A 12,003-nucleotide genomic window follows, 5' to 3' on the forward strand; every position below is an offset into this window, starting at 1 on the left:
ACCTTTAAGATCATCAAGTCCAATCCAGCACTGCCAAGTCCACCACTCCACCATGTTCCTGGGTTTTTAAGGCTGCTTTAGAAAGATGCTGCTCCCACCTCCAAGTGCCCTTTTAACAAGAATTGAGCTTGAGTGGGATACAGATGATGGCATCTTTGTAAGGCAGGCTGGGAGAGGATCCTGCAGGTGTATCTGACTGCAGAAACAACCTTCCCTGTGCTGGGGGGCAGCTCACAGGACAAAGATTCTGGCCAGTGCCTACAACAAAGACATCCAAAACACGTGGCACTGAAGTAATTCTGTTTATTTCACACCAGGGGAGAGTGCAGCTAGGTTATGCAGTACCTTCCCAATGGATGGGATTGCTTTGCTCCATTTTGTATAAATTTGTATAAATTTTGTATAAATTTCCACATGCTCAGCCCTGTTCATTGTCAGGGGGCGCCTGTGGAGCTGCTGCTCCCTCCCAGCTCAGGCAGAGCAAGAACAACCTTCCCCAAAAGCACCCTCAGAACATCCCTCTCCCCAGGCAGAAGCTCCCCTCCCCACAGCCTGCCCAGGCACACACAGAGATATCCCAAACACAGCCTGGCATGCTCTTCCCACACAGGAATTTTCTACTCTTGTGTCACTGACCACAGACCTGGCAAGGCATTATTCAGGTGTTAACATCCCCGTGCTTTATTTTGCAACCTGACCAGGACAAGACCCATCATTTCTTGGTTTTTAGCACACTGAGAACTCTGAGGTGCCAGAATTTTACTGCCAAATGACCTTTTACAACGACCACAGCAATTAAACAGTTGGCTTGGATTTATCCAAATCCCAGTCTCAGTCCAGTATTACACAGATGCATAATGTACCACTTACAGCTTCACTCCTTTCTCTTCATTTTCATGCTTTGGGTTTGCTTTGTATTTTTGCTTCAAGTTCAGAAACCTTATTAAAATTGTTATGGAAAAAATAAATTTATTATTCAACATATTCAATTTGTTCAAAATGGAATGATCCTTTTTTCTTTTTCTTTTTTTTTTTGGCTTTCATTTACAACTGGTTCCATTCAGTTTGACTGTTTTTTATCTTTTTCTATTTATAACCAGCACCAAGAAGAAAATTACCATGGATACAGTACATATGCAAATTAGCTAATGGAAAAATATATACATTTCACTCTGTAATGAGAAAACTTAAATGATATTATTGCCATGGAGAATATATCCCGGTACTATAATAAAATATCAAGCAATAATCAACTGCTAAGATTCTTTTCCACCAACAAAAAATAGCACCATACATGAGATAGTGAGAATCTACACTCAATAACACAATTGTGCAACTAGAAATGTACAGTACTTTAGTAACAGTACAGAGTATTGTTTACAATATGGAAATACCACCACTGTAATCAAAAGAGCATCAATCTCTTATGAACAACTAAGAAAAGTATTGTTGTAGATACACTGAAACAAACAGCTTTTCTTTGCACCAGAATGTGGGAACTGAGGGCAGAGCATAGCTGTGACTTCATTGTGAAGCTCCTATACAGTGATAAAAACCAGAAGTGCAGGAATATTGAACAGAATTAAATCTTTTTTGTGATTATTTTTCTGGCTGTTATGTGATGTGATAGTTGCCACTATGTGAAGTAAGAGAATTGAATAAAATGGAGCTGTGTTGTGCCATCAGTTCTTAATAACGTTGGGGGGTTTGATTATAAAAAATAAAAGGTTGATGCATGCTAATCTGTGAGCTGTGAGAGCAAGTGAGGTGGTTTTTTCTCAGTGCTCATACAGTTGAAAAAAATCCTTGTAAATTCCTTTTTCCTTAGGTAGGATCCAGAACTTGAACCCAAGTGTCCTTTGGGTCCAGAACCCAAATGGTCCTGGGTAAGGCCAGAGGTCTAACCAGCCTAGCACCCTGCTCTGGCCAGTAGTGAATTATTACTGAGAAACACAAAACCTAAAATCCTTCCTCTCCTATGTCCTACCTTTTGCCTAGAGAGGGTCACAGATCAGCACCAGAAGGAAAATGTTCCTGCTGTGGAGAAGCACCTTTGATTCCCAGCAATGATAATTCACACAATTCTGCCAAGGTAACAGAGAAAATGTTGCCCATGAGAAGAAAACAGCAAATTGCAAACGGAGTGAGGGGTGTCAGGGAGGCAGCAAGGACAGTCCCAGTGTCACTGCAGGCTAAGGGGGAAACACCACTGTGGATTAAGAACATAAACCAGGTCCTCCGGGCTCTGTCTGATCTCTTGGAACTTTCTCATTAGCAGTTCTTCTACCTGTTAATTTGCCTAATTGAGTATCACCTGGTATTGTCTAAATCTTCCCTGTCACCCCCGCCAGCAATTTTCCCTTGATTACTTGCCAAGTACTTACACAACCTCTGGGCTGGGCAGCAGGGTGGGAATAACAGAAAAAGGAGGTCTAATCCTGATTATAAATTGAAAAAAAAAAAAAAAATCCAGTATAACAAAAACCAAGCTGGAATCATTTCCCTGATAGAGAAAATCATCTGAGGCATTGGAAAGCAGATCTGTTTGAGACAGGCACTTGAAGAAAAAAGGTGTGCAAATGTGCCCTTGTGCATCAGGCCAGCCCTGGTGCACACACACTCATTTGCACACTCACAAGCACAGATGTAAATGTGAAGCCCGCACAGGGTTAGTCTGTTGATGAACATTATCTCCCTGTGCTTGAAAAATTTAGCCCTTAATAAAATGCTGATAGGTTATTCCAGTGAGGTCCTGGATATGCAAAGAACGGTATTAAGCAAAAATTGCTTTAAAGACATGTTAGGTACTAAGAGTCTTTGTCCTTCCTTGCATTGACAAGAAGAGACAACAGCAACAAAGACAACCTGGGACCAGGTGAGAGCTGCAAGGCAGCCTGGCCCAAGGGCTGGGGGAGCATCTGGGCTTGGTTCTGTGCTCAGCTCCAAGGAGTCAAACAGTCCCACGCAGTCCCAGAGCTTTGTACTCCCAAAGCTGCAATTATCCAAAGGGCTGTTCCTGTCACCAGGAGGGGGCTAAAACTCCACCATGGCCTTGGGCCCTGGCAAGGGAATGATGCTTGTTGGAGCAAGATGTGATAGGAAGACACTGATGTGTGTGACAAGGGAGGGGACAAGGCCTGCCCTGGGCAGAGTTCCTGTTTCAAGTCTCACATCACAGAGAGGAGCCTGGTTTAAAGTGCAGAGACATGGCAGAGAGTGTTGTGTGTGCAGCACCTGTAAGTGCTCTGACAGCACCAAACCTATAGCACCAAACCTGACAGCACCACACAAGTGACACAGGGAGCATTCAAAGACAGCAATGGAAGTCTGAGCCCTTGGCTTCCCACAAGCTCCAGGTTACACTTTGAATGTCTTGCATCCTTGGCTGCTTCTGGTTACTCCAAAAGCTACATAACCTCAGCTGTGTAAAAGAGCCCAGAGATAGAAAACACCTGTTCTGCTCCCCACTACATCCTTTTCATAAAGATTGTTCCAAATTCAGTTTCTGTTCCAACCCTATCCAGTTTCACAGTCCTCTTATAAGAACCAACAGTCTCATTATCTGATTGACTTCTAAAAATTGGAGAGAGCTTAGGCCAAGCAATCCCTCAGTGAGCTCTACTGGATGAAATGATTTCTGGCTTCTCCCATCTCATGTAAATGGTTCTTGTTTAAAAGTAACTATCTACGGCTGTTAATAAGCTTCCATTTCATTAAGCTCAGAGAAAAATTAGGTTTCACAAAAGAAACTCTATTATTCTGGGGAAAAGATAGAGAGGATTGTTTTTTAAAATTAGAAGGAAAAGCACTCCCTATTAGTGGCTCTAAAAATATGACTTGGAATGTTGGATATAATTATACTGAGTTTTCTGTAGGAAATTCAGAGATGTCCATCCTCTGCTATCAGTTTTCACGAGCTTTTACAGAAAATCCTCTCTTTAAACTAAGCCTTTCATTGATGCACGTCCCTCCAAGCCCACTCTGCAGTGGGATAACTGCTGGGAATTGAAAACAACAGATAAAAGCCAAGATTAAAAGATTAAGTAACGTCTCTACCTTTGCTGAATTATTTTGCCAGAGGCCTTCCTCCATGGAGGTACCCATAACCTTATCCAAAGTAATCACTTTGCAACTCTTGTCCTTTTCTTTAATGGTAGCAAGCCATCCAGTGGCAGGTGATTTAATATATTAAAAAAGCATTAAGGAAAAATGTGAGGATGTCAAAATATTCAGAAATGATTGGTTCCTTGAGATGACCCTTTCTGTGTGTTTTTTTAAGGTGGATGAGCAGATGACTTTGGTATCCAGTCTGTAGGATTAGTTTCAAGTCTCATTAGGTGTGCTTTGGGATCCACCACGCTGTAGCAACTCATGAAGTTCCAGTACTCAGACCTACTAGTCTGTGATTTCCATACCAACAGCTGGAAGACTCTAAGGAGTGGCACAGCTTCATTAACTCTTCTGCTGCATCTTGTTTGCATAAAAGTCTCTGCAGGTCTGGCAGCAGCGCTGGTACCACCGCATGTCCTGGCACAGGTTCTTCTCACGGATCACCCTGCAGTACACTGTCCACTGGTCCCCCGTGCACTTGTAGGTGAGGGCAGCTTGGGAGGAGACAAGAAAGGAGAAACTGCCAGGTTAGCCAGGGAACAGCACTGCAGGTGTGACCAAAAGCCCTGCACCCGAGGGGAGGGAGGGCCACGCTCGCTGCTGGCGCTGGAGAGCAGGTGAGATTCTCTCTGCCAAAATATCAGGCTCTGGAAGTGCTTCCTGCCTTCCCTGGACATGAATGGGGAGTGCAAACCTCCTCCTGTTGCACCTGTTTTGTCTCAGAGGCAAACAGGCTCGGATGAACAAAACACCCAAAGATGCAGCCCAGATTTAAGGCCATGAACTCCACACTGCAGTCAATGGGATGGAGATGAATAAATCACACACCTGGCAAGAACACTTGAGACAGAGCTTATGAATCTGAGATGGGAGAGTTCACATAAGAGAAACTAAGCCACCAACAAGGCCAGGACTAATGTTTCAGAGGTCCAAGGTCCTTGATAGGTTGTGAAGCAAGACAGGAAAGAAGTGACAGGATGAATCCCTCTGAATGTGTCGTCAATGAGAGACACTGGACACAGACATGAAAGCCAGGTGAGGTGAACTCCACACTGAGATATTTTTGGAAATGTTATCCAAGACAAAAACCCATTCTGAAGTAGGGACAAGGCAGCGTGGGGTCTGTAGACTACTGGGATTTTTTTCTGATTTTTTTTTTTTTGCTTCCATTGCAGAAAAGAGAAAATTCTGTTTAAAGATAATCCAATTAGAATTGTTTATAAGCAAAAAGAGCAAAACACTCAATGATATGTCTTTCCACTAATACCAAATATCATTGTTTCTGGCTCTGGTGATTCCAAGCCTGGTTTAGAAACAAAAGCATCCCAAATTGCTTGCAGATTATTTTCAGCAGGGACTTGAGCCTCCTCAGTCTTCTAAACACATGAGCATTTTATTGCTTTGTCCTAAAACGTGAATTAGGATGGAATTCTTGTCTCATCAGTGTATCAAGGGCTTACTTCTCAAATGAAATGTTTTCCTTCCACTGTGCTCTTAGTGCTAAAATATCTGGGAAGTACTCTCATACCAAAAGAGGACAGAAACCCCTCAGCATGAGTGCATTTGCAAGAACGAAAGTCCCCATTTTCTCTTAAAACATCTGGTAAACTTTTGGGGAACAAATTTCAGTTCAGAAGCTTCAAGTCCAGCCCTAGTTTAAGTGTTATTTAATACTGGACAGCATTATTAGAAAACGGTTCTTTATTATTTAGCAGCTCTGTGTTTTCATGTGTGTTGGAGGTTTCTTAGTCTTTAAGATCAGCTCAGATGTGAAGGAGGAGGCTGCTCTTTCTGGTAATCTCTCCTTGTTTACAACTCTTCTACCAAAAGGGGACAGGAGGCACCCATGAGGTTGGGTCAGTGTAGCTGATGCCTCAATTTAGCTTCATCTTACTGGTGATGATGTGTGAAATGTAAAGAAACCAACTTGGTTCTTGGAGCTGCGGTGGAACACACAGGGCTGAACTTCGGAAAAATATATATTTAGTATATTTATATTTTTGTACATAAACCAATGTGGAAAATCATGAGATCCCACAAATTTGTATCAACAGAGGCATTCTTAATTAGTGGCATGTCTTAGGTACAGTGTTAGGTGTTTCAGGAGAGATGGTTATCACCATATTCCCATCCCAGCCAGGGACACAAGGAATGCAGTGAGGAAGAGGAAGTGACAGAAAATCAGAGGGTCAGGAAGAGGCTGGATGTTCTCTTGCCCCTCTGGGGAAATCAACCCATCAAACCACCTGTGAGAGTCATGGATTTTCTTGGGGCACCATGAATAAATGATCCTATTTCACACTCTCTGCAGCACAGGCAGCGTGTGGAAGGGTTTGTGATGGAGAACAATGCACCTGCCAGCTCCCTCACCTGTGATTGATCAATCAATCAATCAATCAGTCAGTCAGTCAGTCAGTCAGTCAATCAATCAATCACCCACCATTTGTGCGCTCCTGCTGCTCTCAGCTCCCTCCTCTGCCATGCCAAGCACTCCACCTGGGCACAGCCTGAGGCAAGGCTCAGACAGGACCTAGCCACATTTAGGCTGGAGTCTGGCTGAGCCTCTCTCGATTTCTGCTCCTGGACAATCACTGCAGCGCCCTGGGCAGCTGGTACCTTCCCCCCAGCCCCTGACTCACCGAGCCTGGGTGAGGTGATGGTGTTGACGTTGATCCTGTCGTTGCAGACCTCCTGGTGGCACTGCCTGTAGGCTGCAGGCTTGGCCAGCGCGGGGCACTCGCTGCCGTGGCGCCCGGTCACTTTGTGCATGCACTGCACCACGCGCGACTGCAGCCCCTTGCCGCACGTCGAGGAGCACTGCAGGAGAGAGCACACTGAGCTCTGCGTGGCACAGCACAAGTCACTGCCAGGGCACAGGGTGCAGCCCTGTGCTGCTGAGGGCTCTCAGCTGGGTCACTGTGGCAGCCAGGGACACTCTGTGTGGCTGCTGTGCTGTCTGTGGTGGTTTTGCACCTTCAGGGAGTGCTGTGAGCAGAGGAACTCTCCTGGCACAGGGAAGGAACCTGTTATCTTTCTGCCCTGAGTTCACCTACTCTGACTGTCCCCTGTGGATACCCATGGGGTTCAAGCAGACAAAAATGCAATTCCTCCCACCAGTCATGAAGAGGCAAAGCTGAAAAATATGTAGTGGTTAATTATGGACCAGCAGCTTCCACCTTCCTCTCTGTGAGGGACCCGGTGGTTCTTGGTTTAAAAGCTCTCTCCAAGACTTGAATGGTCTAACAAGGCTTCCTCCACAGCCAGGCACTGATATCAGATAAATCCCAGAGTTCCAGCAGAGGCTGGCAGCTCCTGTGTGCCCAGAGCCCTGAGAAGCTCTGTTCTGGAGAGAACACATCAGGTATTCTAGTTTCACTCCCATCTATCCCTGCTAACTGTCTGGCCCTTGCCTGTCCTCCTGGGAGCAATTGCAAATTGTACTCATGAGCTTTGGCTGCTATTAGCCAGGAGGCCCAGCCTGTTCATATGCTCTCTTTGTTGTCATACAGTCAGAGTCCCTCCCTCTCCCTCCCTCTTCCTCTGGCCCAGTCACTTGTGATTTACAATGTCCTACTTGCACACTGTTCAATTTTAATAAAGCAAACACAGTGAGCACAGGGAGGTGCAGCAGCTGGAGTCAATAAAAGAACCTTGTATTTAACATAAAGAAACAATGGCTTGCAAGACTTGGGTAAGATTCCTGTTTCTGCTAAAGCCACACACAAGCAAACGATGGGGGAGAGGAGGAGGTGAGGGAAAGCCCGGGAGGTATCAACAGAATGATGTAAAAAAGGTCATGTTTTCTGTCCTCTGCTGTTCCTCACCAAAGTCAGGGCATTGGAGCTTTCTCCCTGAAAACCACCATCACCTCCAAGAGGTAATTCTCAAAGGAGAGATGCCAAACACTGGAGAGGTTCAGGAGTTGGGCATCACTGAGGTTGGACTGAAGTTCAGGTACAAATCCTGTGTGTGCAGAGTGGAGGCTTGTGAGACCCAGATCCAAGGGCAGAACATGTGGATGCACACAGGGCTCCACCTCTACATCCAAGGGGAATGAGTACAGCAAAGCTGTGGTCATTTTGGTCTGGAAGTACTACAAGAAATCCTTGCTGTTTGGGTTTTTCTCCTTTACAATCTTTTTTATTTCAATTTAGGTTCAACACACCAGCTTATGACAGCTATTTTTACACTTAGATTTTTCAGGTGTTGAATTTACATAAAAAATTGACCACTATGAAATAATACCTCAGCAATGGTTATAGTATTTAGGATTATGCTGAATGAACCCTTCTCCTGTCCTACAGTGAGCTATTCCAAAAATCAGGAATTAAAGTCCCTGATGTAAATCCCCTTCACAACCTGAATTTATGCAGTGAGATCTGGGCATTACATTAGTTTTGTGTGTCCCTCAGCTCTTTCCCAGCACTGAGCGCCCTCAGTGACTTCCACCAGCCTGGAAGCCAGTCAGGCACAGCCACTGGATTTAAAGTGAACTATTTTCATCCTGATAAATGCAACTATTAGGCCCTTCCACTTCACCAGTCAAATACAACCTTTAATCCTCAGGATTCAGTGGCACTTTTAGTCTTCACAGTGCTTTACTAATCTTAATCCTCCCCAAACTCCTTGCTTTGGGAGGAGAATTGTACATCCATTTTGCAAACAGAACTGCTGTTATCACACAGGCATTAAACAACTCAGGCCATGGGCTTCCGTCACATGATTGCAACAGTGAGCCTGAAACCTCTGTCTCTGGCTTTTAAGCACTCCCTGTGCCCTTAACAGGGGGGACACAGGAAGAAAGAAGGGAAAAGAGGACAAAACCAGCATTTTTCTCATAAGGTGGATGAGGTTTTCAGATACCAGCACAAAAACACTCACCCACCTTTATCTGTGTTCCTGTCTCTGCATTTGTTAAGCAGCAAGGAGGGCAAGCAGTGAAACTTTTTTCCACAGACACTGCCAGCTCCAATCCTCAGACAAATAACAGCAGAGCTTTTGCCTGAAGCAGTTTTATTCCTTCTCCTGGGAGACTGGGATCATCACCTATGCTATGCAATTAGTTTTTCACAGCCAGGAAGACAGATTTTAACATCTTTCTTGAACTCTTTAGGGCTTGGCAGCTAAAGGAAGGTTGGACATCTGGCTTATTTTAAGACGAAATTTTCAACTCGGTACTTGGATAGTTTCTTTCCTAGGAATTTCAATAGGAAATAGGAATAGATACAAAACACATACAAAGGGGGAATTGTTACTCATGCTGCACTATTGGAAGAGGACATCATTAAAAGAGGCATAAAAATCAAACTCCAAGTGTACAGCAAATTCCCATAAATACCTTCTCTCTTTCTCTGGACAGCTAAATGCATTGCTATGGACTCTCTGTTCCCAAATGTTTGTGGAGCAAGGAACCATATCCACAGAACAATTTTCAGGGCTGGATTCAGCAGAGAAGACCCCCCAGCAATCTGCCTCCTCTGGGAAGCTGGGGCTGGGACAAGGGGTTGAGCAGAGATGCTGGTGCCAAAGGAAGAAGGGGATTTTCCCTTCCACCAGGCACTGCCAGAGGTGTCACCATCACTAAAATGCACGTGCAAAATGCATAGAATTTAGCCATAATGCCCTAAACTGGAAATCCACCCCCATGCAAAGATCAAAGGGTTGCTCACCACTGTAAAATAGAGGTGGTTAATGAACAGCTACAAAAAGTGAAGCTAATGAGAGCCCCTGTAACTCCCAGTTCAAACACTGCTTAGGAAGGCAAAAGCAAGACAAAAATGCCTGCATTCACATTCTTTGGCACTAACATGCAAGCCAGTGGGGATATCCAGAAGGAAATAAACTCACAAATTGTCAAGGCAGCAGCTGCATTCAACAGCTTAAAGAAGATTTACTCACTGAAAAACTCTAACCTTAGAAGCAAGCTATGATTTTTCAACTGGAATGCTATTTCCACCTTAGGATACTGATATGAAAGCTTGAAATCTAGCAAAGGTGCTGACAGATGTCTAATTGCTTTGAAAGCAAATGCCTCAGGAGAATATTAGGTATTAAAATAGAATGAATTTACAGAAAGTGCTGAGATCTGTCAGGGCCTTCATCAACTCCTGCTCTACAAAAGATAGCAGAGAAAGAGAGGGGAATGAGAATGACTTAAGCCAGGGCAGGGCTGCTGTTGGGCAGCACAGCAGAGAGTCCAAAGAATCCCTCTGTTGAGGCTTAATGGGGGCAGAAAAGGAACAGATTTACCAGCACAGACACAGGCTCAGGACTGAATGGGATAATGGATCATTGCTGAGGGCTCCTGAGAGGCTGGGATACATTTCAGACCCCAGAACACCTTCAGAAATGTCACTTTTCTAACCTCCAAGGGATAGATGTAAAAATATTTTTTTGTAAGAAACTTCTCCCAGCAGAAGCAGGAGGTCACAGCATCCCTCCAGCCAACCCTGAGCACACTCCAGTACAGAGAGGGCTGATCTGTCAGAGGGAGATCCAGTTCTAGATGACTGTCATAAGTCAGCTGCAGGCAAGATGGGGTTTTCTCTTTATTCATCAGTCTGCAGGCAGCTGATGTTTAAAGATACTGGTTTGCCCCCAGTTTGCTGGAAGTTGTTGAAGCCAAGGATAACACCATGGCTAAAGCTCCAATATTAGAGATAGAGTTATGCTTTACTGACTTCAGAGTTCAAGCATTCAAGGCGTTAGGGTAGAGTGTTTTTCCCCTCGGGGGTCTTATTTCTTGCCTCTATGAAAGTCAGAAAGAAAGCAAGAGAAGTTCCTATTAAAAACATTCTAACACAGCATCTGAGATGAATGACAAAGGTCCTGTAATTGCTCCCTTCCCGGGACCTTAATAGCACACACATGTGTGCTCTGAGAGCCAGTGCTCCACACACCTTCACATCAGGCTTTTTATGAGGATCACTCCTTTAAACCCCACAGTTCTAGCTGAAAAGCAGCATGCAATATGCTTTCATAAACACCAGGTCAACTTTCACCATGGCATCATGCTAAAGAAAGAAATATCTGTCTTTTCACTGATAAGATCTAATTAGCCCATAGCAATCTGTAAGCTGTTTTTCAAGCTTCCTTGTTCTTTTCTTTTTTTTTTCCCTTCTTTTTGAACCCCAGATCTGTAAAAGAACATATCTGGTCTTGCTTACAACAATCTTTCATTTGGAAACTTTTGTGAAATGACTGATTTGTTTAATTTAGCCAAGAAGAAAAAAATGCATACCCTTCTGACTCAGTATGGGAAGAAACAATAAATTATGGCAGCAAATGCTTGTGGCTGATGTGACAGTATCTTAGCAGGAAAAGAGAAGCAATTTTTGCAAACTGCCTACAGCTGTACTTTCAAACTGTGCAACCCCAAGGAACAAGACCTGACCAGCACATCCAGCATGTCTCACTGCATAATTAAGTTTGGCTTTGCTATTCTGAAAAGCTCCATTGTATACAGAGAGTTCAGAGATTAAAGGCTGAACACATGAATATTCTGGGCAGTGACAGTGCCCCTAAAGTACTTGTGCAGTGGAGGCCAGGTGGATGCTGATGAGAAAATGCCATTTAATCCAATATTCCAATCAGGCAGAATTTACTTCTCACAAGGTTTCAAACTGGATTTGAAGAACAGGCTCAAGCAGAGCTGAGGTGATTCAGTGCTGCCCACTGGGGCCCATATTCTAGCAGGTCACCTACTGCACTTGTGGACCTGTGGCACAAAGTGGAAATACTCCAGAGCTTATTCCACCAGGACAAATGCAAGGACCTGATGGTGAAAAACACCTAATGCAAAAGGCATAACCAAGGTAATTTTAAACAGCCCCAGTAGTAATGGACATCCACGGGATCACAGAACTTGGGTCAGGCTGGATGCTGGAGAATTCC

The 12,003-nt window shown here is 44.3% G+C and overlaps 1 protein-coding gene across 1 annotated transcript in view; it reads right to left on the reverse strand.

Annotated features, from left to right (window-relative positions):
* Positions 1-309: 309 nt before the first annotated feature.
* The window catches only part of ADAMTS17 (ADAM metallopeptidase with thrombospondin type 1 motif 17), a 155,989-nt gene continuing 144,295 nt past the window's right edge, over positions 310-12,003 (reverse strand). Inside the window, exons 22-23 of the mRNA XM_036389977.1 lie at positions 6,750-6,927; positions 310-4,604 (exon numbers count right to left, since the gene is read on the reverse strand). Of these exons, the coding sequence (XP_036245870.1) occupies positions 4,453-4,604; positions 6,750-6,927 (330 nt within the window). The 3' untranslated portion in view covers positions 310-4,452. The remainder of the gene's footprint in view (positions 4,605-6,749; positions 6,928-12,003) is intronic.

The sequence above is a fragment of the Molothrus ater genome, chromosome 13, assembly GCF_012460135.2.
Source record: "Molothrus ater isolate BHLD 08-10-18 breed brown headed cowbird chromosome 13, BPBGC_Mater_1.1, whole genome shotgun sequence".
In the NCBI taxonomy this organism is placed as follows: domain Eukaryota; kingdom Metazoa; phylum Chordata; class Aves; order Passeriformes; family Icteridae; genus Molothrus; species Molothrus ater.